Genomic DNA, 23644 nt, shown 5'->3' with positions numbered 1-23644 from the left:
TGCATATATTGGATTTAACATATATATTTTACCATGTTTAACATATACTGGAGTACTTGTCATCTAGGAGAGGGGATGGTGAAAGGGAGGGAAAATTGGAACACAAGGTTATGCAAGAGTTAATGTAGCAGAATTATTCATGCATATGTTTTGAAAAATAAAAAGCTTTAATTAAAAAAAGGGATTTATGCTTTAGATATGTATTGGCGTAGGTGTATTGTAGCACCAAAAGGGACTTTAGAGATCAACTAGGAAAAAAATCTGAGGCCCAGAAAATAAAAACCATGTAATAAAATAAAATACCCTTCCTACTCAGATATTTAATGATTCTACCATTCTCTCTCTTTATCCCTTTATCCCCCATCTAGAAGAATGTTTTTCAACATGAAAAACCTTAATGTACCAGAGAATATACCATTGAGTTAACCTTAGACATTTATTTAACCATATAGGTGTCACAAGCCTCCCTTCATTTCCTCAGTGATGGTTACAGATGTATGAGCCACAGGTAGTTATTTTGTTTTGTTTTCTATTGAACTTGAATAAACATGAAAATGAAGGCAGAATGTTCATGCAAGTGCATATTCAAAGGTTCCTTTATCAAACTCTTCCACTTCATCTTCCCAAGTGGAAGAAGGCATACTACTGTAGGGGTCCAGCAGAATTTTAAAGCATCTGATAATAAGAAGGCCCAAAAAAATGCACAGAATCCCCACAAATGCAAAGCCTGTTTTTTGTTCCAATGTCAATGAGAAAGCTGAAACTTTGTTGACACTCATGCTGGCTGCTCCGTTGCTATGGTGGATACTACTCATCATTTGCTACCACATTGTTGGAATTCCTCTTCAGGATTCCTGCTTGGATCATGTCGTGGCCTACATACAAGAAAAATAGTAAGTTTAGTTACAATCATATACTCTGTGATGTAGTCATTAAAATAGGAAACTAAAGAAACAAAGAAAGAAAGAAAAAGAAGAAAGCTTCCTATCTTTAAACACTTTTGGCACTAAATATGAAAAGCCGCTATACACAAAGATTGATGTTGATCAGAAATCTTATCAAATATATTCTCATATTAGAATTAGACTATTTATTTTGTCTAATGACAGAATAGAATAGATTATAATATACTATAATACAATCATAAAAAATGATATATGATATTACTATCTACAAAATACTACAGTATGATATGATATATAGTGACTGTTCATTCATTTTGATTGAATTTTGTCAAAGTGGTCAATTTAATTAAGTTTTACCTAGTTTATTTATTCACATGTTTTATTTCTTTTTCTATACATTTATTCATTTGTTTATTGCTCTTGGAGCTATCATTATATAAAGCTAAAACAGCTAATTAATTTGATAGAAAAAAATCATAAAATTGGTTAAACTAGTAATTTGACATTAGAGTGACTAAAATACTCATTATATTAAATGAACATTTTGCCTTAATCAACAATTAAGTAACTACAAATTAGTCTACTCTGTACTGGGCACTTTGTTAAAAGCTTAAAAAGTGAAAGTCTGCCCTCAAGAAGCTTATATTCTAAAGTGAGAGATTTCATGTACATGAAAAATTATGTATACAGTAAGTAAATACAGAATGTAAACTAATTTGGGAGAAGAGGCCCAACCTGTTGGGGAATCTGGGAAGGCTTCACATAGGAGATGACATGACAGTTGAGTTTAGAAAAAAATTAGGGCTTTTAAGTGGTGGAAATGAAGAAGTTGTGTTTTAGGTATAAGGGGAAAATCAGCACAATGATATGGAGACAGAAAATGGAAAGCCATATGAAGAAGAGAAAGGTCAGTTTGTCTGGACTATAGAGTAAGTATGTGAAAGGAAATAATGTATATTAAGCCTGGAGAGGCAGGTTGGAGCCAGGTTGTAAAGCGTTTAAAATGTCAAACAAAAGAGTTTGTATTTTATCTTAGAGATAATATGGATTCAATGGAATTGAGTATATTTTTCAGAGCATAGGAATGACAATGGTCAGACCTATGCTTTAGAAATGTCACTTGGCAGATGTGTGTGGGATCTTTCATTTGAATGTGACCTTTCTGATAGCTCAGGCTGTGTATTTGTCTTCCTTTTTATTCCAGCATTTAGCACGGTTTCTGGCACTTAGCATGTACTTCATAAATATTTGCTGACTGACTGATAGAAGGGTGGTTAGGAGAACATAGTCATTTGAGGCAATTAGATTAATAAACCTGAATTGGAGTGTTGGCTGGGAATGCAGAGAGAAAAGAAAAGATAAGAAAAATGTGGAAGTAGAACTAATTTGGGGACTGATTGGCTATGTGAAGTGAGGGAAAGTGAGGAATCAGGGATGACTCTGAGACTGTGAATCTGGGGTGACTGAAAGGATAATGGTACCCTTGGCAAAAAAGTTGGGCAAGGAGTACGTTTTGGGGAAAAGACAATGAGTTCTGTTTTGGACATGTTGAGTTTGAGAAGCATTGAGTTCTAAATGTCCAACAGACAATTGGTAATACAGGAATGGGGTTCAGAAAAGAGACTATAGATAGATACATAGATCTGGGAGTTATAGCGAGCCCATGGAAGATAATGAGATTAAAGAGAAGAGGAAGAAGACACAGAGACAGAGAGAGACATACAAAAAGAAGTAGAAACAGAGAGAAAATATTTTTATACTTTCTATAAACTCTGTTGCTGTTCTGATGAACATCTTAACTGGACTCGTTTAGTTGAATTGGCTAAATAGAACCATTGTTTTGGCTTCATGCTGACACAATCACAGAAAGTTAAGCAAATTATATAGATTTGTTTGTTATAGGGGATAGTGAAATCTGCTTGCTGCTGTTCTCACACTTAATCCACTAGACTGCAGTGTTCCCTTAGACAAAATCAACACCACTGAAATAGTCAAGTTATTTAGTGATAACAGAATATGAACCACCAACCTTTTATTAAAGGTTTCTTTCTCTGAATTTCTTCTCTAAATGAGAATACAAGCTCATTTATATTTCAGCCCCAAATTTGCCTATATTATAACCAAATAGAGTGGTTTTCTCTTGAACTCCTCAGGAAGCTACAAATTATAGTAGTTACTCAGTACCTTGGAAGGAAAGTAAACTGAACTTTCAACTACGTAATTTGTGATGAAAGATATTTTGGTTTTAAAAAAGCCAAATAGTCTTAATAATCAGCAAACAGGGGAAATAAAATCAGCTCAAATAAGAGTAACATGAAAACTCATTTATAACTTAGACTAAGGCCCAACCTTAAAAATAAATATCAAAAAGCATACCAGTCTATCCAGATTTTTAATGAGCTTGTGATTTTTATGGCAATATGCTGTTAATAAAGGAATTAAATCAGTATTTTTTCCACTAGTCTGGAGTATATTTGTACTCAACTTAGGTGAGTAGGTAAATGGCTATTTCATCACTGTTCATGACCATTAAAACCTGCTATTTTGCTTCTAAACAAATGTACAAAGAATGAAAAGACGGGAATACAACCAAGGTCAAGTACAAAAAATTAATAGATGGCACCATGAATGGAGTACCAGCCCTAGAGTCAGAAGAACTTGAGTTCAAATATTACCTCAGACTAGCTGTGTGAGCTCTGGCAAGTCACTTAACTCCAATTGCCTCACCAAAAAGTAAAAATAAACAAATGAAAAAGAATGGTGAGGCAACATGGCCTTGCAGCTTAGAGTTCTAGGTATGCAGTCAGGAAAACACAAGTTCAAATCCCAGCTTTGACATGCTATGTAACTACAGGCAAGTCACCTAATCTTTGTAGTACAAGTTTTCTCGTCTGTAAATTGGGGACCATGGACAGTATCTATCCCATAGAATTTTTAGGAAACTTAAATAAGATAATCTATGTAATACATTATGTAATTTTCAGAGATCATTAATGACTGTATTGCTTAGGAAAAAATCTGAAAACAACTAAGATGGCTTTTAAAGCTATACTAGAATGTGATTTGCCATTTCCTGACTCTGGATATTTTCACTGGCTACCCCCACACCTCGTTACCTGAATTCTCTTGCTACCCTTGCTTCCCTGTCCTACTCTGAGACCCAGCTAAAATCTCATCTTCTAGAAGAGCCTTTTTCTGATCCTCCTTGATGCTCTGATTTCTCTTGTTTGTAAATAGTTGTTTACACATTATGCTTCCTTAGACTGTGAGTTTCTTGAGAGCAACAATGATTTTGTTTTGTTTTCACTTTCTTTATATACCCAGATGTTAGCATAGTACCTGGAATAGAAGATGCTTAATGCTTGATGATTGACTGACTGACTGACTGGCTTGCAATATCTCCAGTGTTCTATATTTGATCAACTTTTCTAATGGTGTGTTACTGAACTTGCTTGGGCTTAAAGACTCCTCTCTTAGTTCCTAAAATTCCTGTCATCTCTTCCTGAAGTTATGCCTCCCTTTTTTGATCTACCCAATTTACCAGCTTATCCTAGATCACCATGGACCATTTCTCTATTATCCCAAGGCTAAATAAAATACATCTCCAAGAGTTGAAGTACTTGCAAAAGTAACATCAGAATAAAATCATGGAGAATTAGATGATGACCCAAATAGTAATAGGTAAATGATATTCTGATATTTCAATATTTAAAAAGTGAAAAAATAAATCTTAGAAGTTGTTATTTTATAACCTTAACATTGATATCTGGCTAAATTCTAGGGCATATTCTTGAAAGAATAGTTTTTCAGAATTTAGGAAAAAGTATATTGTATACCAAGAGTAAACATGACCCTAAATGCAATGTACCTAAGTTCTAGGACTCTCAGACCCTATTATGCCAAGCTAACCTACTTGGTTTTCTAATAAAACAAAGTTGTTTTTTTTTTGATAGTTTGATAAATCGATTAAATGTCATATGGCATATATTGATTTGAGCAAAAATATTTAACCAAGTTTTTTATGATATCCACATGGGTTGGTTGAACAGTTTAAAGAGAAGAATGTTAGTTAATGAGTAGATATCGACTGTCTATCTCTGGTGGAGTGCCCCAAGATTCTGACTTTGGGTCTGAGTTGCTCAACATTTTTATTAATCATATAGATGAAGACATAAAGACATTATTTTCAAAGATAAGCTAATACCAACAATAATAAAATCAAGATCAAAACTATCTTGATAAGCTTAGAACAATAAGCTTAGAACATTTTAATAGCCTATATATAAGCCTTAGTTCTTTTGGAGAAAAAAAAATTACCTAATAATAAGTTTTTTTTTTTAAGTCAACATAATTTATAATGGAAATATCTAATTTGTAGGAAGTGATATTTGCACTATTTCTTGACTTAGACCATATTTAAAGTATATAATGTTCGTTTCTAAGAACCACATTTTAAGAGTGAGATTGACAGAGTAGAGTACATTTAGAAGCAAGTAACCAGAATGGTGAGAATTTGGAAATCCCATCATTTAGAGGAAAAAAATGAAAGAACTTGAGATGTTTGGCTTAAAAAGCAAAAGAATAACAAAAGACAGGAGAGTTGTTTTTAAATATTTGGAAGTCTATGTTTTGGAAGTAGAAATAAACTTACCCTGTGTAACTATAGACAGCAAGAGATTTATTTAAATCAAGAATCAAGTGAAGAAAGGATAGCATGATATGTTAATTATGGAGGATTTCAACTATCCAAATATCTGATTTTTGAGGGGTTCAGTCACATCCAGCTCTTCATAACCCCACTTGGGGTTTTCTTGGCAAAGATACTAGAGTGGTATGCCTTTTCCAGCTCACTTTACAGATGAAGAAGCTGAGGCAAACAAGGTTAAGTGAATTGACCAAAATCATACAGCTAGTAAGTATCACAGACATGAACTCAGAGTTTCTTTAGGTTCAACATTCTATTCACTGCACCACCTAATTGCCCTCCATACTAGGTAATAATTTCTTAATTTGCCTTAATGGTTACTCCATCCTTCAAAAGGTAAAAGAACTGAGAAGAACTTTTACTTCATTAACAAGTAGTAACTGATTTCTCTGGTAAAATATGGGAATCAACTTGCCATCTAGGGGAGGGGGTGGGGGAAAGGAGAGGAAAATTTGGAACACAAGGTTTTGTAAGGGTCAATGTTGAAAAATTATCCATGCATATGTTTTGAAAATAAAAAGCTTTAATAAAAAACAAAACAAAACAAAACAAAACAAATATGGGAATCATATTATCTTAGAATCTGTGAGAGAAAAGGAAAGTTGAATATGGACTGACATCTGCCCATGGATTTTGAGAGAACAGATAACAAAAGCTTCAGAAAAATAATAGATATAAAATGGTACTTTAAGAGGAAAGTTAGTCCAGGAGGGTTGGAAAGCTCTCAAGAATGAATAACAGAAGACATAAAGAGAAATGATTCCCATAAGAAAGAAAAGGGGAGTTGTCTTAAAAGATTAATGCAGATCCCATAGAAACTCATCAATCATCTTAGATTTTTAAAAATGTTCAGAAAATGACATAAAGCAAAAGCAAGTAACAGAAGATGAATTTTAAAATGGTCATGTAAGAAGAGAGACAAAAAGTAACTAAGAATGAGTTGAGATTAGTGATTGAAGATAAAGACAATAAGAGTTTTAAAAATTATATTCAAGCAAAGAGAAGGATCTAAAAAGAAATAGCCCTGCTGCTCAAGTAGATGAGATAGATGATAATAGACAATAGGAGAAATGTCAGAGCCATTGTAATCTTACTATACTTACATTTTCTATGTTAGGAAGAATGATCTTTGGAATGGAAAGAATTGAAAAAAAATTTAATAAGTGTCATAACAAGACAAATAGGGAGATAATAAGACAGCATTTAGCTATCCTTGATGAGGTTAAGTTACCAGGCTGGACCAGATGAACTATATCCTGGGACAAAAAAAGTTGCTAATTAACATTTGTGTAGCACTTTAATATTTGCAAAGTGCTTTGACTGCTAAGCCAATTTCAAGGATCTTTGAAAAACCATCAAGAGTCTCTGAAGTCCTGGAAAAGGTTGAACTTGTCCTGCTTACCAAAAAAAGAGGCAGAAAAGATAAAATCTATAACTATAGACTAGTTACCTTGACTTCAATTCCTGTCAAAATTCTAGAATGGATTATCAAGGAGATAGTTAACAATTAAAAAAGAAGCAATGATTTCAAAGAGCCAGAATAGTTTCATTTATTAAGGGACCTACTATGTACCAGTCAGGGAACTAGATGGCTCAGTGGATAGGATATCAGATCTGAAGTCAGAAAGGCATATTCTTGAATTCAAATATGGAATAAGATACTTACTAGCTATGATGCTGGTCAAGTTAATTAACCTTGTTTGCCTCAGTTTCCTCAACTGAAAAATGAACTGGAGAAGGAAATGGCAAAGAACTCCAATATCTTTGCTAAGAATACCTCAAGGATTTTAGGAACATATTATGGCCCACAGGGCTACAAAGAGTTAGACATGACTGAATGAATGAACAATGATAACAGTCATTTGTTTTTAAGATTTGAGAATTTTAAGACTTCAAGCTTTATATAGATCAATAATGTCACAAATGACATTTTTATTTTGTATCATGGCTATATGAAGGAGGGAGCTCAAAATTAAGGAGGTAAAAATCTGACCTCTGACCTAGTTAGATGACATCTAGAGTATTATATTCAGTTCTAAGTAGTATATATTTGGAGGGACATTTATAAATCTGGAATAGGTCCAGAGGAAGGTGACCAGAATAGACCAAATTTAGAGCAGTTGGAGGAAGAGGAGGTGTTTAGCTTAGAGAAGAATTGGGGGGTAGGGGGGAGAGACTTACAGAGCAACATTGGATATGTTAAGTGGAAGTTCCAAAGAGGAACATTTCCATAATATTTAGAGCTATTTAAAAGCAGACTGAGGTTAATTTTGGAGCTAGTAAGTTCTTCTTTCCTGAAGATCTTCAAGTAAAAGTTGGATAAGCATATATTGTAGAAGAGATTCTTGTGCAGATAACAATTGACTAGCTAGCCTTTGGAGGTCTCATCCAACTAAAAAATCTGTGCTTCTGTGAACATATAACTTATGGATAGAGGTTATCAAGAAACAGACTGGAATTCAATATAAGAAAGAAAAACCATTCCAACAATATAAAAGGTTTTGTCAGGAATCTGTCAGGAATGTTGTAGAAGGAATTCTCATTAGGGAATTGGGGCTAGAAGCATGACTTTCAATGTCCCTTCTAACTCTAACTTCTGTTATTCTACTTATCATTCATTTTTATCAACTAGGTGAAATATTTTGTGATATTTGTGGCAATTATGAAATGGTTATGAAACTTCTGACATCCTCTCAGGATGTTATAAGTCTGACTCATCTCCTTGATGCTTATGATTGACAGAGAATGACTCTCTGTTCTATAGGAGTGCCCTAAAGTCATACATACAACTTTAAAAACATGGATGGAAAAAAGATCTTAAAGGTCATCTCGTCAAGTATTTTCATTTTCATGTGAGGAAACCAAGACCAGGGAAGTTAAATGATTTGTCCAAAATTGCACATCTACTTGGCAGTAAAGCTGGTTTAAAAACTCTCTCTTCTAAGTCCCAATCTTTCATACTTTGTTCTTTGACCTCTATAACACTCTCTACATACTCCTTCTGGCAGCATCTGTTTGTAGATGGCCTCTGAAGTAGACATGGGCTTGTCAGAAGGGGAAAGGATAGCTCTGTAGAGCATATCTCTACTGCTCATTCAAACACTTAACTTCTCTGCTTCTGGTGGGAGCTACTGGGAAAAAAGAGTGAATAAGAATTTATTTGTATTCACTATGTGCCAGATACTGTGCTGTTTTGTTTTGTTTTGTTTTGCAAATATTATCTTATTTGATCCTCACAACTACCCTGAGAAGCAGGTACTATTATCACTCCATTTTAACTAGGGCAAACTGAGGAACATTAAATCTGAGAGTACAACTTCATTTTACAGATAAAGGAAATAAGACCCTGAATATTTAATTGACTTGTCCAAGATCATACAGCTATAGATTAAATAGAAGTTCATATGATAGAGTAATTTCCCTCCTCTATTTTGCTAGTTATAGCCAGGGTACCATGGCAAAATAAAAATGTTGGCAAACATGTTTTTTTAATTTAAAAAAATGAAAAAGATCAAAGTCCTATAGACAAGAACAAATCTTCTCAGGGAGAATTGGAACAGTAGTTATGGTCAAAAAGTGAACTAGTTATAATTTAACAAAATAGAAATGGCAGGCATTAATTGGCTTTAACAAATTGTATTTTTATCTTCAAAGCCACATAATGAACTGAAAGGTTCAGAGAATACAGTAGTATCGTCTTAATGATTTCTTGATTATAATAAAACATTTGATTCAAATAAGCAAAATGCAGCCTTAAAGCTTTTTCCTCTAACAAGATATTACCCACATACATGTAAAGTCCTTTTTTGTCTCATCAGTTAAGTTTATGATACTTGGATTGTGGGTGAACTGTTATATTCACCTTCTAGATACAAAAAGAGACCATTTCAGCATGGCCATTCTGGACTATAAAACCAATCAAAAGAGGCTATTGCCATTCTTTTGATATGAGAACTCAAAGAAGCAGGGTTTCTCCATATTGGGAGATGTGGGTAAGCTCAGTCAAGCCCAAACCCTCTTACATATATGTTAAAGAACAAATAAGACTCCTTGATAGATGCAGCAGAGATAAGTTTATTCAGTCCCCTGATTATCACCATCAAGCAAAGGATGTGCGTATGAGTAGACGCATACTCACCAAAGGTATCTGTCACTGTCATAAAAGATGTCAACATCAGAATCCAATGAAAAAAAATATTCCCTATTGATTGTAAAGTCTTCTAGATGATTCTGTTTGCTGAATTTGTGGCATTGAACTGATAGTATGAAGACCAGAAATATGGTAGAATTTCTTAAACAAGTTTCACAAACACACACAAAAGATATTGGCCTAATAATTTATATAAGAAAAATGAATTGGATGAAGAAAGCTTTTTATCTGTATGAAAATACGTATTTCCATGGACAGTCTCCTGCTCTCATTTTATTAGGAAGTGGTCCTCATTTTATGGATATTGCAAGGGGTCAATGAGTTAGAATCAAAATTAATTGGGGAGAAGAAAGTAGATTGGATTGTGTTTGAAAAACTGTATGATAGAGATCATGAAAAAGAGAAAAGGACCCACATGTGCAAAAATGTTTGTAGCAGCACTTTTTGTAGTGGTAAAGAACTGAAAACTGAGTGGATGCCCATCAATTGGAGAATGGCTGAATAAGTTGTGATATATAAATGTTATAGAATATTATTGCTCTATAAGAAATGATTAGCAGAATGATTTCAGAAAAGCTTAGAGAGATTTACATGAACTGATGCTGAGTGAAGTGAGCAGAACCAGGACATTATTGTAGATAGCAACAATGAGATTATGAGATGATTAATTCTGATGGATGTGGCTCTTTCCAATAGTGAGATAATTCAGGTCAGTTCCAAAGGTCTTGTGATGAAGAGAGCCATCTGCACCAAGAGAGAGAACTGTGGACTGAATGTGAATCACAACATAGTATTTTTACTTTTTTGTTGTTGTTTGCTTGCATTTTGTTTTTTTTCTCATTTTTTTCTTTTTGATCTGATTTTTCTTATGCAGCATGATAATTGTGGAAATATGTATAGAAGAATTCCATGTTAAAAAAAAAGAAAATGAAAAATTCTATAATGCTCTCAATAATCCAAAGCTACTACTACTTAAAACAAAACCCTCCTTTGTATATGTATATTCTTTTAATTGATACTATATGACATAAAATTATGGAATGCCAGAATCTCTGGGAGAAATTAAAATTTTAAGTGAGTCAAAGAATTGGAATAAAAGGATGTTGTATATTACTAATAGTGAATATAAGAAGTGGCATAAAAGATAATATCTAGGAAATTTTTTTTATTAGAAAAGAAGGTACATTCTCCAATTGATAAATGGTAAAAGGATAAGACAATATTTAAACTACTTCTAGCCATATGAGAAGGTTCTCTAAATCAATATTAATCAGAGAAATGCAATTTAAGACAATTTTGAAGTATGATAATACATCTCTCAGGCCGCCTAAGATGACAGGAAAAGATGATGACAAATGTTAGAGGTAATGTGAAAAAACTAAGACATTAATACATTGTTGGTGGAGTTGTGAACTGATCCAACCATTCTGGAGAACAATTTGAAACTATGCTCAAAGAGGTATCACACTGTGCATGATCTTTGATCCAACAGTGTCTCTTACTGGGCCTATATCCCAAAGAGATCATAAAGGAAGGAAAGGGACCCACATGTGTGAAAATGTTTGTGGCAGCCCTCTTTGTAGTGGCAAAAAACTGGAAACTGAATGGATGCCCATCAACTGGAGAATGGCTGAATAAATTATGGTATATGAATATTATGGAATATTGTTGTTCTATAAGAAACGATCAGAAAGATTAATACAGAGAGGCTTGGAGAGGCTTACATGAACTGATGCAAAGTGAAATGAGCAGAACTGGGAAATCATTGTAGATGGCAACAGCAAGATTCTATGATGATCAATTCTGAAGAACATGGTTCTTTTCAACAAAGAGATGATTCAGGCCAGTTCCAATGATCTTGTGATGAAGACAGATATCTGCACCCAGAGAGAGAGGATGAGTGTGGATCACAACATAGCATTTTCACTCTTTTTGTTGTTGTTTGTTTTTTTATTTTCTTTCTCATTTTTTTCCTTTTTGATCTGACTTTTCTTGTGCAGCAAAGTATATATGTATGTGTGTGTGTGTGTATATGTGTGTGTGTATGCATATATTGGATTTAACATATATTTGTATCACATTTAACATATATTGGATTACTTGCCATCTCGGAGAGGGGGTTGGAGAAAGGTAGGGAAAAATTGGAACATAAGGTTTGACAAGGGTCAATGTTGAAAAATATCAATATATTTTGAAAATAAAAAGCTTTAACAAAAAAGAAAAGGAAGTCGAAGTCATATATTGAGCTGGGATAGAAAGTAAACAGTGTAAGTTCTGCACAAAACGTTCAAAATTTAAAGGAATGATTTTATTGGGGTGAATTTGCATGAAGATATACGAGAGAGATAGACAAAAGTCATACAAGTTGAAAAGATATGTATTGTGATTTGCAGAGAAAAGTACTGCATTCGTAAGACCATGGAGAGTAAATTGACTTGTTTGACTGAAGTAGAGTAAAAAAACAGGGATATAATTGAAAAGGTAGTTTTGAATCAGTCTGTGATTGGAAACTTGGAAACTGACAAATGCTACAAATTAGAGCTTGATTTATTGTTTTGTTAATTGCATAGATGAGATGATTAAATACCATGGAACATCAAGGAGAATTGAAGAGAAAAAAGTCACCAGATTTAGCAATTAAGAGATGATTAGTGACTTCAGGAAATAGAAAGAAGAGTAGCATTTCAAGAAGTTAAGGAATAGTTGGATTGCCAACAAATAGATCACAAATTTCAGAAGATTGGTAGTTGTTTATTTATTAATTCTGGAAGGTGGATCAGACTTGTGATTTCATTACCACGGTGTAAACTTCAACCAGTTCAGATCAGTCACTTGAACAGCAACTGATAGATATTCTCAAAGGGACACTGCCAGTTTAAGTGGCTTGCCTCAAAGTCAGTACTTGAATCCTGATTTTATTGAACTGAACTGAATTTCTTGAATTGAGTTGAATCACCATTCACTCACTCTCTCTTCCTTCCCAAAAGATGAGATATGCCTTATTTCTGACCTGTGCTTTTAACTCATTCTCTCTTTCTTTCTCTAGGTCTAGAATCTTAATAATAATAGCTAGCCTTTATAGAAATTTAAGGTTTGCAGAGTGTTCCATAAATATTATCTCATTTTGTCCTCACTCCATCTTGGGAGTTAGGTGCTATTATTATACTCATTTTGCAGACAAAAGAAACTGAGGCAGGCAGAAGGTAAGTGACATGCCTAGGTTCATTCAACTATTGAGGATCAGAAGCTAGATTTTGAACTCAGGTTTTCCTGACTTTAGGTGCTCTAATCACTTTGTCACATGGCTACCTTTACTTCTGTACCTCTCTCTCCTTCATTTATGTTCTTTCTGTTCTTCTCTATGACTCCTCATTTGCCAGAAAACATATAGTTTTCTTCCTTCCTTTTAAAACTTACTGAAAAGAGTTATTTATATCTAATGTCTCTATTTTTTTTTACCATACATTCTTTCTTAGCATTTTGACCTCTAACACCAATTTCTTTATTGAAATTACATTCTCTAATCTAGTTCTAGTTCACAAGTTCTTCCAAGAATCTAGTTACCAGTTCCCATTACCTTTTATTTTTCAGCCCTTATCTTCAACTTTTCTGCAATATTTGACACAGTGAAATACCACTTCTTTCTAAATATATTGTCTCTTCTCTTGATTTTAAAGACATCCTCCTGCTTCTTCTCCTGTCTTCCTTACACATCCTTCTCACTCTTCTGAATTCCTTAAGGTGGCAGTTTTCTAAGTCTCAACAGTCTGTTGGCAATTGTGTACTCTCAGTTTTAGTTACTCCCCTCTATGCAGATAACTCCTAAACTTAGGTCTTTAATCTGGACCTTGCTTAGGAGCTTCAGAGCAGTATATCCAATTATCCAAAGGACATTTTAACCTATATTTTCTTATATTTCAAACTTAACATAACTCAAACAAAACTCTTTATCTTAAATCTGCTCTTTCTGCTGACAATTATTTCTTCTCTGGAAAAATCATTCTCTATGTCACCCATTGTGACATTCATTGTCAAGAGCACTGGAATTGCAATCTCTGGGATTTAATCTGTTAATCCTTAAAATGAAGATAATAATATCTGTAGTACCTACATAACAGGGTTATTCCAGATTTGTAAATGAGAATGAAAGTAAAAAATACTTTTAGAGTCTTCAAGTGCTTTATATATTAATTATTGCAGAGAATGTGGGGAAGTGACAATAGAGCATAAGTTGATCAGAGGAGTCTTGATAACTTTATTTTCCCTTAATTCATTTGATGAAATGAAATGATAGAAAATAAAGGAAGAAAACAGAAACAATAAGGGGTTAGTCATAAAGAGAGTATAAAGAAGTATTATAGTTCATGAGGTATAAAAATATTGTTCAAACAAACTTGTCAGAATTATAAGGTAGGTAGCCATTAGCTGGTTCAATCCTGAAGTAGCCTTTAAAATGCCAGACTCATAAAAATGAATGCTAAAAATTTTTGTATCATGTATCTGAGGGAAAAATAAGATAACTATTATATTTTTAAAAAATAAGATGCAAGACTCTTTGAGGAAGCAGGATACAGCTCACAAGAGTATATACTCTGGCAGTTGAGAAGAAAGCTGGATATGGAACTCAGAATTATGAATGGTAAATTTTAACAATGGGCTCTCTGGGGGGGAAGCACACAACTATATGAACCAATACATTTTTAAGTTTAATCTGAATTACTAACATTTTCTTTATGTCAAATGTCTACAATCTAGGCTCCAGTGTAAATAATCAACAACCTCCGCAAAAAAAATTTAAACCCTAATTTGCAATATTTAATGATTTCAGAGGGTTTGAGCAGAATCCAGTAACCTCTGGACATAGATTTTGAAAGAAAATCCCTCAGCTTCTTAGGAAGTTTTTTTCTACCTTTTTTTCTCTCTCCTCATTCCTGCCATTACCAATGACTTTAAAGAATTAGTTACTTGTCCAATAGGAGATACTCTGAAAAGAGTGAACTTACCAGCGCATCAGTGGATTAAAGTGCCCAACTGAAATGCCATATCCAGAGGGGAAAATGTAAAAAGAGAAGGGATATTGCAACTCTGCAATATCAGAGCTGTGAGTTGCCTCTACCATATAAAGTTTCCTAAAAGTAAGCCTCCCTATTAGTGTTCTCCTTCTTCCCATGGATATTGTATATCTTTGTGGGTGATTATACTTCAAGATTAAGGGGCAATTCATTATAATTACTGTTCTTTTAATGCCTTCTCATTCAGTACCTTTTCTCTGAGCTAATTGTGTCCTCTGGTCAACTTTTAAAGATAAATTCAATGGTAGGAATTTGTGAGCTATGGAGTAACCTACTAATGGAGTAACCATTCACCTGGAGACCTAACCTTCATAGAGGAAGCTACACTATTATGTTGTAATATAATGTTATGTTATATACTTATGTTAATATTTGTTATATAATATATAAATATAATCTATTATGTTATAACTATAATGCTACAATCTATATTATGTTGTAACACAATATAATGCTAATATATAATATAATGTTACAATTGTTATATTATTTTTGAATCTTATATTTGTCTTTCTTATATTTAATAAATTATCAATCCTTTTGACCTTACTTCTGCAGCATCTATTGCATCATAGTCTTTTCTCTATTTCTATTACAATTACCCGAATACAAACTCTTGTTGCTATACACCTGAGCAAGATAAATACTTATTGGTTGGTTGAAATAAAACACTACTTCTTTTCTTTCTTTTTTTAAAGACTTCCTTTATTCCCCTTGTTGGCAATTTCCTTTCCCTTTGAATCCCCCATAAAGTTTTGTCACACTTCCCTGATGCATTTATTGTTATATCTGTAACTTTATCTCCCTCTGCTAGACTGTAAGCTTTATAAAAGCAGGGCCTTATCTTATTTAAATTTTGCATTTTCTTCAGTAGATTCCTAAGTTGAAGTCCTCAATTTAAAGCTTTTCCCAAATATATGCTTAATAAAATTTTCATTTGCTGAAGATTCAAACGGAGCTTGTTCCTCTGAGGTTCATGCCAGTATGAAATTTTCATTTTCAAACAACCAAAAAAAGAATTTTTGGGGGGGATAAGGGAAAGGATATTTTTCTTTAATAAAAAATTTTCTTAAAGAGAAAAAAAACTGAACTCTGTCATGTTAAAAAAAAATAACAGAACAGAAGATGACAAAAAAAAAACAATATAGTTGTTACCATAGGCCTTATTTATACCAGCAAAGAAACTATAACCAACACATTCAATTCCTTCTTATGGGTTATTTTAGACCTGGAATATCAGACTAAAAATTTTTCATTTTTTTTTTCCATTTTACTTGATCTGAGGGAAGGCAGCCCCAAGAGGGCAATACTTAGTCTTTTTTGAGAATTTTCTGCTGAATATTTTCATATTAGTCCCTCACTAGTGCTGAAAAGCAACCTCTAATGAACTCATTCACATTAAGACAAATTGAAATGAATCATAATAGATAAAGTTCTGAAAGCCAGTAGAAAGTCTAAAAAGTCATCTGTCAACTTTTAATGAAGGACATTTCTAACCTTTTAAATGATTGGTAGAAACGAGAAGGAAATATTCCAGAGTTCTGCATATAAGGCCTAAATCAGAGGGGTTTTCAATTGTACCCATTGAACTAGAGACACTGCAAACATTCTGAACTCTTAGTAACTGAGGAATAGAACATGAATCTTCCGAGGATAATGATCTTCAGAATAGCTTTTAAGTATGCGAAACAATAACTTTAGTCAATCTTTCTAAGATGAGAGTTCTAAATATATAGAAAGATATACATATATAAATCTATTTCAATATAATTAGTTTCTTTTGAAATCCCATGTATTTTATTTTATCCATTAAAAAATATTATTCTGAGGAGTGCATAGATTTCACTAGAAACTTATGGAGTCAAAGGAGTCCATGATACAAAAAATGGTTGACACCAAAGATATGTTTAAAGACTAAAATAAAACAAAAATTTAGATTTAAAGAGAATCAAATAAAATATAACTGGAGGGAAAGGGGGAAAATAATATAAAACATTTGTAGGCTATGCTCTTACCCACATAAATAAAATGATGAATTTTGTTTATTAGCAGTTGTTTTTATTTATTATCTCTAAAATTCAGATTGAAAAACTTTTTTAAAATATGCTTTAATTATGGTATTTTGACATATCAGTGAAGAATAAAGTTCCATGTCAACCCATATTCTCAGAAATATATGCCTATATATGCATAAAAATATGTACATATATATTCTAACACTAACTGATTAGATTGATCAAAATAAAAACAATTGTTCTCTCTGGCAACAAGTATAATTGCCATTCAGTGGAATCTGAGAGTTTTGATGAGTCACAGGATTAGGCCCCAGTGGCCCAATGGTTATCAGGGACCTTTTATTTGACTCAATTGCTAAATAGTAAGTATTGTTTAAAAAGAATTAGAGAACTAAATAGAAAAATAAATTGTGTTTTCCTGATGAGTAACATGTATCATCATTCAGTAATTATTTATTAACCTTGCTGTTTTCAATGACTCTTTCAAGCATAGTTACAGAAGAAAGCTCCCAAAGAAAGATCGAATCATCTTTATATCTAATATTTTGGTTTTCATGCACAGGTATTTTGTAGATAGTAGTTATTTCTGATGGAAATAAACTTATTAATTATGTTATATTTTAATTTAGTATTCATAAATTGATACAATTTATTCTTTCATCTGCATCACTAATAACACAAAGCATCTGAGATTAGTACTGAAAATCATATATTTTTGAAAAATATTTTTGTATATTTTTAAATATAAAAAAATTAAATCATTTATTTTTCAAAATAAAAAATTATTTTAATCAACAGGTTTTTTTTTTCTTCCTAGTTATCTGTAAGTAGATTTCATGCATTATCACTGAAATCAATGAAATTAGGATAGAATCTGATTTTTGTGATTGTAATTTAATTTAATAGTTTAAATGAAAGAAACACTCACCATAAAAATGAGAGAACAGACATTGCATCATTTCATAAAGGAGATATAAACATTAACCCAGACTTACAATAAACACCACCGCCACACCAAATGCAAAAATTAGTAAATCTTATAGAAGATAAGAGGTAAATCTTTACTCAAGCCACCTTTACACAGGGCTTGTTTATCAATTATGAGGTATGAGTATGTCAGAATGAAAGGAAAATCTGAAAGTACAAACCCAGGTGTCTTCATCTTGATGTGGTATAAAAGTTTCAGGGCTTCCCAGAAACCTAAAACCTCAAGATCTGTTATGATCCACTCAATAAAAGTCCCCAAACTAAGTCCTTAAGTTTCCTCTTGAGAGAGTCTGGAGGGTGGTCCCTATAGAGCTCTTGTTCCCATTTTTTTTCCAAGGTGGTGGAAAACTTGGAAATTCTCAATGTATCTTATGGACAGAAACCCAGACGTTCATTATCATTCTGCTCTGCTTGTCTTTAGCTCGTTCTCTCTCTCTCTCTCTCTCTCTCTCTCTCTCTCTCTCTCTCTCTCTCTCTAACGGAAGAAACATGGAAACTTCCTATAAAATATTACGTGAGAAGCATCAGCAAGCTGGCTGCACACACACACACACACACACACACACACACACACACACACACACACAAACACCCACCACACCACACACCCAGCAGCAGCAATAGCAGCAGCAGCAACAGCAGCAGCATTAGGGCTTCTTCCCCAAGAATCTGGATTCCCTGGGTTGCAGACCTGTTTGCTTCAGAAAAGTAAGATCTTGAGGACATGGAGGTAGATCCATGCCCTCCCTTGTCTATTCATGCAGGGGGTGGGGAGAAAGTTACTTCTCAGGCAGCTATGTCTCACCTTCCATGCTTGTTGCCATGGAGATGAAATCCAGCGAGTTGACTAAAGTGTTTGCAGGTTTCTCTGTATTAGATGATCTGTTTCAGGAACAATGCAAAACGCTTGTCCTATGTACCTGCGTGGAATCTTCCCTGGCCTACGTGTGTATGTACTTATCTGTGTGTGTATGTGTATATGTGTGTGGGAGTGGGTAAGAGCTCTTCTCTGTGTCTATTCATGTGGAAATGTATATATCTGTATGTGTGCGTATTTTTCTCTCTCTGTGTGTGTACGTATTTGTGTGTGGGTATGCGTATGTCTGGGTCTGTGTCTGGCTGTGTATGGGAGAGAAGAAAGGGGTGGGAACTAAAAAGGGAAAGGAAGTCTGGGCTACATTAGCAACAGGCTTATGTGTCTTTTAACAATTCTCCAGATCTGAAAAAAAAAAGAGCTCATTTCTATTTATATCCAGCACCTCAGGTTATCAATTAGGGTTCATCACCACATTGACTTCCTAAAGCAGCAGGGGTCTAACGAATTTATTGCTAAAAATCCCCTCTAGATTTCCGGCTATGTCCCTGATATTATTATATGTACTGAGGCAGTATCTTCCAGTCCAAGTTGTGCTAGTACCTCCTGAGCATTATCAGCCAAAGAAGAGATTTAACTGAGAATAGAATGCGTCATTTTGACCTTCTCTCAATTTCTAGTAAGGACAAAAAAAGCGAGGAAGGATGATAGCAAGAAAAGAAGGAAGGAAGGAAAGAGGGAAGGAGAAAGGAAAGGAAAGGAAAGGAACAAGGGAAGGAAAGAGAAAGGAAAGGAAACAAAAGACAGGAGAGAGAAAAAGAAAGAAGGAAAAGGATAAACAAAAACGCATGTTCATTAAAAAAAAAAAAAAATCTCTCCCAGCTGCGTAGGACTGGGCGCTGTTAGTGGTGCTGAAACTGTTTGCATAGCATTTAAGTAGAGGGCAATTTTGTAACTAAGGACAGTATTAAACTGAAGGATTTAGCTGAAGGACATGCATAGAATCATGGGCTTAAAGCTGAAAGGGACCTCAGAAATAATCTAGTCCAATCCTCTTTTGTGTCCTTTTTTACAGATGAGAAATTGAGGCCCAGAGAGGTAAAGAGGTTGCCTAAAGCCATGGGCACTTATCAACAAAGTCAGTCAAAATTTGAATCTAGATCTTTTAATTCCAAATCTAGCAATTTTTCAACTGTTCCTATTTTGTCTCCAATATTATTTCCAGGAAATGGTTTATATTGACTTCCAAATCTTCATTTCTGACATTTTAAAGTCTATATTACCTAACAAATTTAATTTGACTATTCCTCTTTGCTTTTCTCATTAAGCCACAGTTTTTAGAGAGTACTATGAAGATCAGGCTTTTGTGAGGTTATCTCCAGGATATAATATGGGGAAAGTTTTTCTTAAGAAAAATAGAGATTCTATTTTAGAATACACAGACTGGACCTATTTAACTTGTATAGAGAATTCTCATTAAAGAATCTCTTTCTATCAATAAAGATAGATTCCCTTCTCTTTAATTTGTAATCTTAGAAAATTGCCTAAAGCAATGAGAGGTTATGTGACTTGTCTATGTTAATACAGTCAGGAGATCTTAGAAACAGACCTTGAACTCAGGTCTTATCAACTCAAAAGTTGACTATATCCACGGCATCATATTGCCTATCATAAAATAACTTGCAAATTAAGAAATGCTGACCTTTCTTTCCCTCTAATATGCTTGAACACACTTGGGGTTGGTAGTTTCTTCAAAGTCAGTTTCCAGGCTTCCTATATATTTTGATTATGTGAAATTTCAAGTTACAAATATCTGCAAAATATGTCAAAATATTGGTTTTCTTCTTCTGACCTATTACTAATGTTTAATAGATAGGAATACATGTTGATGTAGCTTTGTTGTATTTTCATGCTTCAAAGTTTAATAATTATGCCTAAAATGGAAAAATAACAGTCCGTTTCTGTTTATAGCTTAATATGATCATAAAATTTTCATTATTACTTAAAGAATTGAACAATTGAAGATAAAAAGTAAGGTGATATCAGATGATTATGTATTCCCATACATGTTTGCTCTTTTTACAAATTTTTAACCTGTCCATACTATTTTATTTTGAACTTACTATAGCTTTTTACCTGTTGTCCATCATTCTTTTTTTAAAAGACAAACCTAGCCCAGTATAATCCGTAAACTGAGTCTATTAACTATTAAGTATATACATGATTCTATTATCCCCTACAAGTTGATTGTCATCAATTGGTGTTTGTCTCCTACATAGTTGGTGTCCTTGTTTTATCTTTTGATATTAGTTATGACTTCATATACTTATGTCTGGAACAGAACTGAATAAGAAGAGAAAAGTGGGGCCTATTGACTTTGGAAATTCTCACTGTTTTTTTAATGACTTCAAACTTTCCCTTGAAAAGAGCTTATCTTTTTAACATGAATATTCTTTTGGTGGTGTTTTATGGTTGTAAGTCTTTGAATACTACAATCTCTGGAAAACCAAAGTTAAGAAATATCCAAAAGGTAACAAAAATGCATAGTAAATATGAGTAGACTATAATATAAATAAGGGAATTATACAGATATGTAAAAGATATCTATCTATAGAAAAAGGCAGTCTGGCCTTGGTGAGTGTGGAGCAACTGATGAATAGTCCTTTGTGCTCCCTGGTACCATCCTATGTCAAGAAAATTCAAAGATACTGGGTGAACTCCTCTGCAGAGAAGTTGTGATCAGGTAAGTGTGGGGGTCACAGAATGGGTGGAATGAGTAGACATGAATGGAATCTGTACCGTTGGAGAGAATAGCCACTTTGATTTTTCATGTACTGAAGTAATATTTCAGTTTAAAATGATAAAATTACTTAGAAATCTTATTTTTATATTAATGGATAATACAAATTTTGCTCCTTTGAGAAGATTAGATAACATTGCCATTCTAGAGACGATTTACCTTTATATTGATGAGATATGCCATATGATGAGAGGTGATACAGGATTTTTTTTCTTTTATTGGTCTATACTTGCTTCATTTGAAAAAGTGCTCCTAGTGTCAGCTTTTGATACTATGCCAAAAGAAAACTCTAACTGAATATTGCTTTTCTTAGGATAAGGTTCATGACCTTGGCCTTTTTTCAAGCTAATTGTTGCTATTGCTTTGCCAAATCTATAAAGTGGCTTATAATAGAAAAAAAAAAGCAACTATGCTAATAACAATTCATATTTATTTAGCATTTTAAGGTTTAAAAAATACTTCCTTTACTACCCTTAGATTTGAGGTAGATTAATGCAAGTACTATTATCTCTTTAGAGATAAGAAAGTTCAGGGATTTTAAATGATTTGTCCAGAGTCACAGTTAATAAGTATTAGCACTGGAATCCAAAGACAGATCTCTCCTGATTCCAAGCCATTCTTTGAACTCTACTTATTAGGGATATTGGATTTTCAAAAAATTGAGTTGTATTATTTTCAATGAACAATAATTTATTTTCCCTTCTTCCCCAGCCACCATTGAAAAACAAAAACAAAATAGTTATTACCAAATATGCTTTGGCAAGCAAAATAAATTCTAGCCCTGAACATCTCCAAAAAACTAATGTTTCATTCTATACTCTGAGTTCATCATTTCTCCATCAGGACATGAATAGCATGCTTTTTCCATCACTAATCTTGGTTGGTCATTGTATTGATCAGAGTTCTCAGGGCTTTAAATATGTTTGTCTTTATAGAGTTATTGTTTTTAGGGGACAGCTACCATAAATTCTTTTAGCCTGTCTTTATATGAAGTGAATACAAGGTCTCATCATTTTCATTGTTGCCTTCTGGATCCTCTGGTAAAAACAGTTTTTCAACTGGAGTTTGACTTAAAAATGAATATAATAGGACAATTATTGTTTCCATGTATTGGAAGTTTCCATGTCTTGTGGAGGTCTTCAAATAGAGACTAGATGAGATTCTTTTTGTTTATGAGTTAGATGAAATGACTTCTGAGGTTCCTTTCCTCTATCAAATTCAGGGAACCTTAATGTAATTCAAGATATATTGGCTTTTTCAACTGCTATATAATATTATGGACTTACATTGAGCTTGTGTTCCACTAAAACAGCTCAACCTTTTTCAAACATGTTGCTGTCTAAACATATCTCCTTCACTTTGTAAGTACAGAAGTGATTTTTTTTAACTCTAATGTAAAGTTACATTTATCTCCATTGTTTTAGATTCAGCTCACTATTGTAGCTTAAGATCCTGGCTCAGTCATCAAATGTGTTAATTATCCTTCCAAGTTTTGTGTCATTTTTAAGTATATTAACTATGTTATCTATGCTTTTAGCCAAGTCTTTGATAAAAATGTTAAATAGCACAGAATTGAGTATAGATCTCTGGAGAAGGCTAGAGCAGTCTTTTTGCCAGGGTGACATTGACCTATTAATGATAATTCATTCAGTAAGATCATTCAACCAGTTCCAAATTCATCTAACTATATTATTATTTAATCCCATATATGTCTATCTTTTCCATAAGCATAGTTTGAGATATGTTAAAATCTAGGTAAATTGTATAAAATTTTTATTTGACATATAGGCATAGTTATGAATATAGCTATAGATTTAATATACATATACATACATATATATCTATGGAAATAATAAGAGAAAACTATATGTTGCTTATTTAATTCCATGTTGTACTTAGTTTTTCATGTGTAGAGAATTTTGAGAGGTTATGGATCTCATTTAGGAAGCCCTGAAATGTTCAATATCATAGAGGCTCATCATAATTACTATTAGAAATATATAGAACTTATAATTAAGCAGCTAGATAGCACAGTCTATCAAGCACTGATTCCAGGAAGGCTCATTTTTCTGAATTCCAATCTGGCTTCAGTTAATTACTAGCTGTGTGACTCTGGGCAAATTACTTAACTCTGTTTCCTCATATGTAAAAAGAACTGGAGAAGGAAATAGCAAGCCATTTTAGTATTTTTGCTAA

At 33.3% G+C, this 23644-nt stretch overlaps 1 protein-coding gene across 2 annotated transcripts; it reads right to left on the bottom strand.

The window, feature by feature from the left end:
• Positions 1–414: 414 nt before the first annotated feature.
• On the bottom strand, positions 415–20086 carry CTXN2 (cortexin 2). 2 transcript variants are annotated; one of them, XM_051980596.1, is made up of 2 exons: positions 18640–20086; positions 415–875 (listed from the first exon to the last, which is right to left on the bottom strand). In XM_051980596.1, exon 2 carries the CDS (start codon positions 816–818, stop codon positions 570–572), a length of 249 nt encoding a protein of 82 aa, XP_051836556.1. In that variant the 5' UTR covers positions 819–875; positions 18640–20086; the 3' UTR covers positions 415–569. The 2 variants fall into 2 exon arrangements, with proteins under 2 accessions (XP_051836556.1, XP_051836557.1); XM_051980597.1 differs by lacking the exon at positions 18640–20086 and adding an exon at positions 17996–18250.
• Positions 20087–23644: the final 3558 nt, after the last annotated feature.

The sequence above is a fragment of the Antechinus flavipes genome, chromosome 2 (genome assembly GCF_016432865.1).
Source record: "Antechinus flavipes isolate AdamAnt ecotype Samford, QLD, Australia chromosome 2, AdamAnt_v2, whole genome shotgun sequence".
Classification (NCBI taxonomy): domain Eukaryota; kingdom Metazoa; phylum Chordata; class Mammalia; order Dasyuromorphia; family Dasyuridae; genus Antechinus; species Antechinus flavipes.
This window is presented reverse-complemented; position numbering and strand designations above follow the sequence as displayed.

Bases quoted from the DNA above. Each gene is read 5' to 3' on its own strand.
- CTXN2 (XM_051980596.1), bottom strand. From the start codon at position 818: ATGATGAGTAGTATCCACCATAGCAACGGAGCAGCCAGCATGAGTGTC.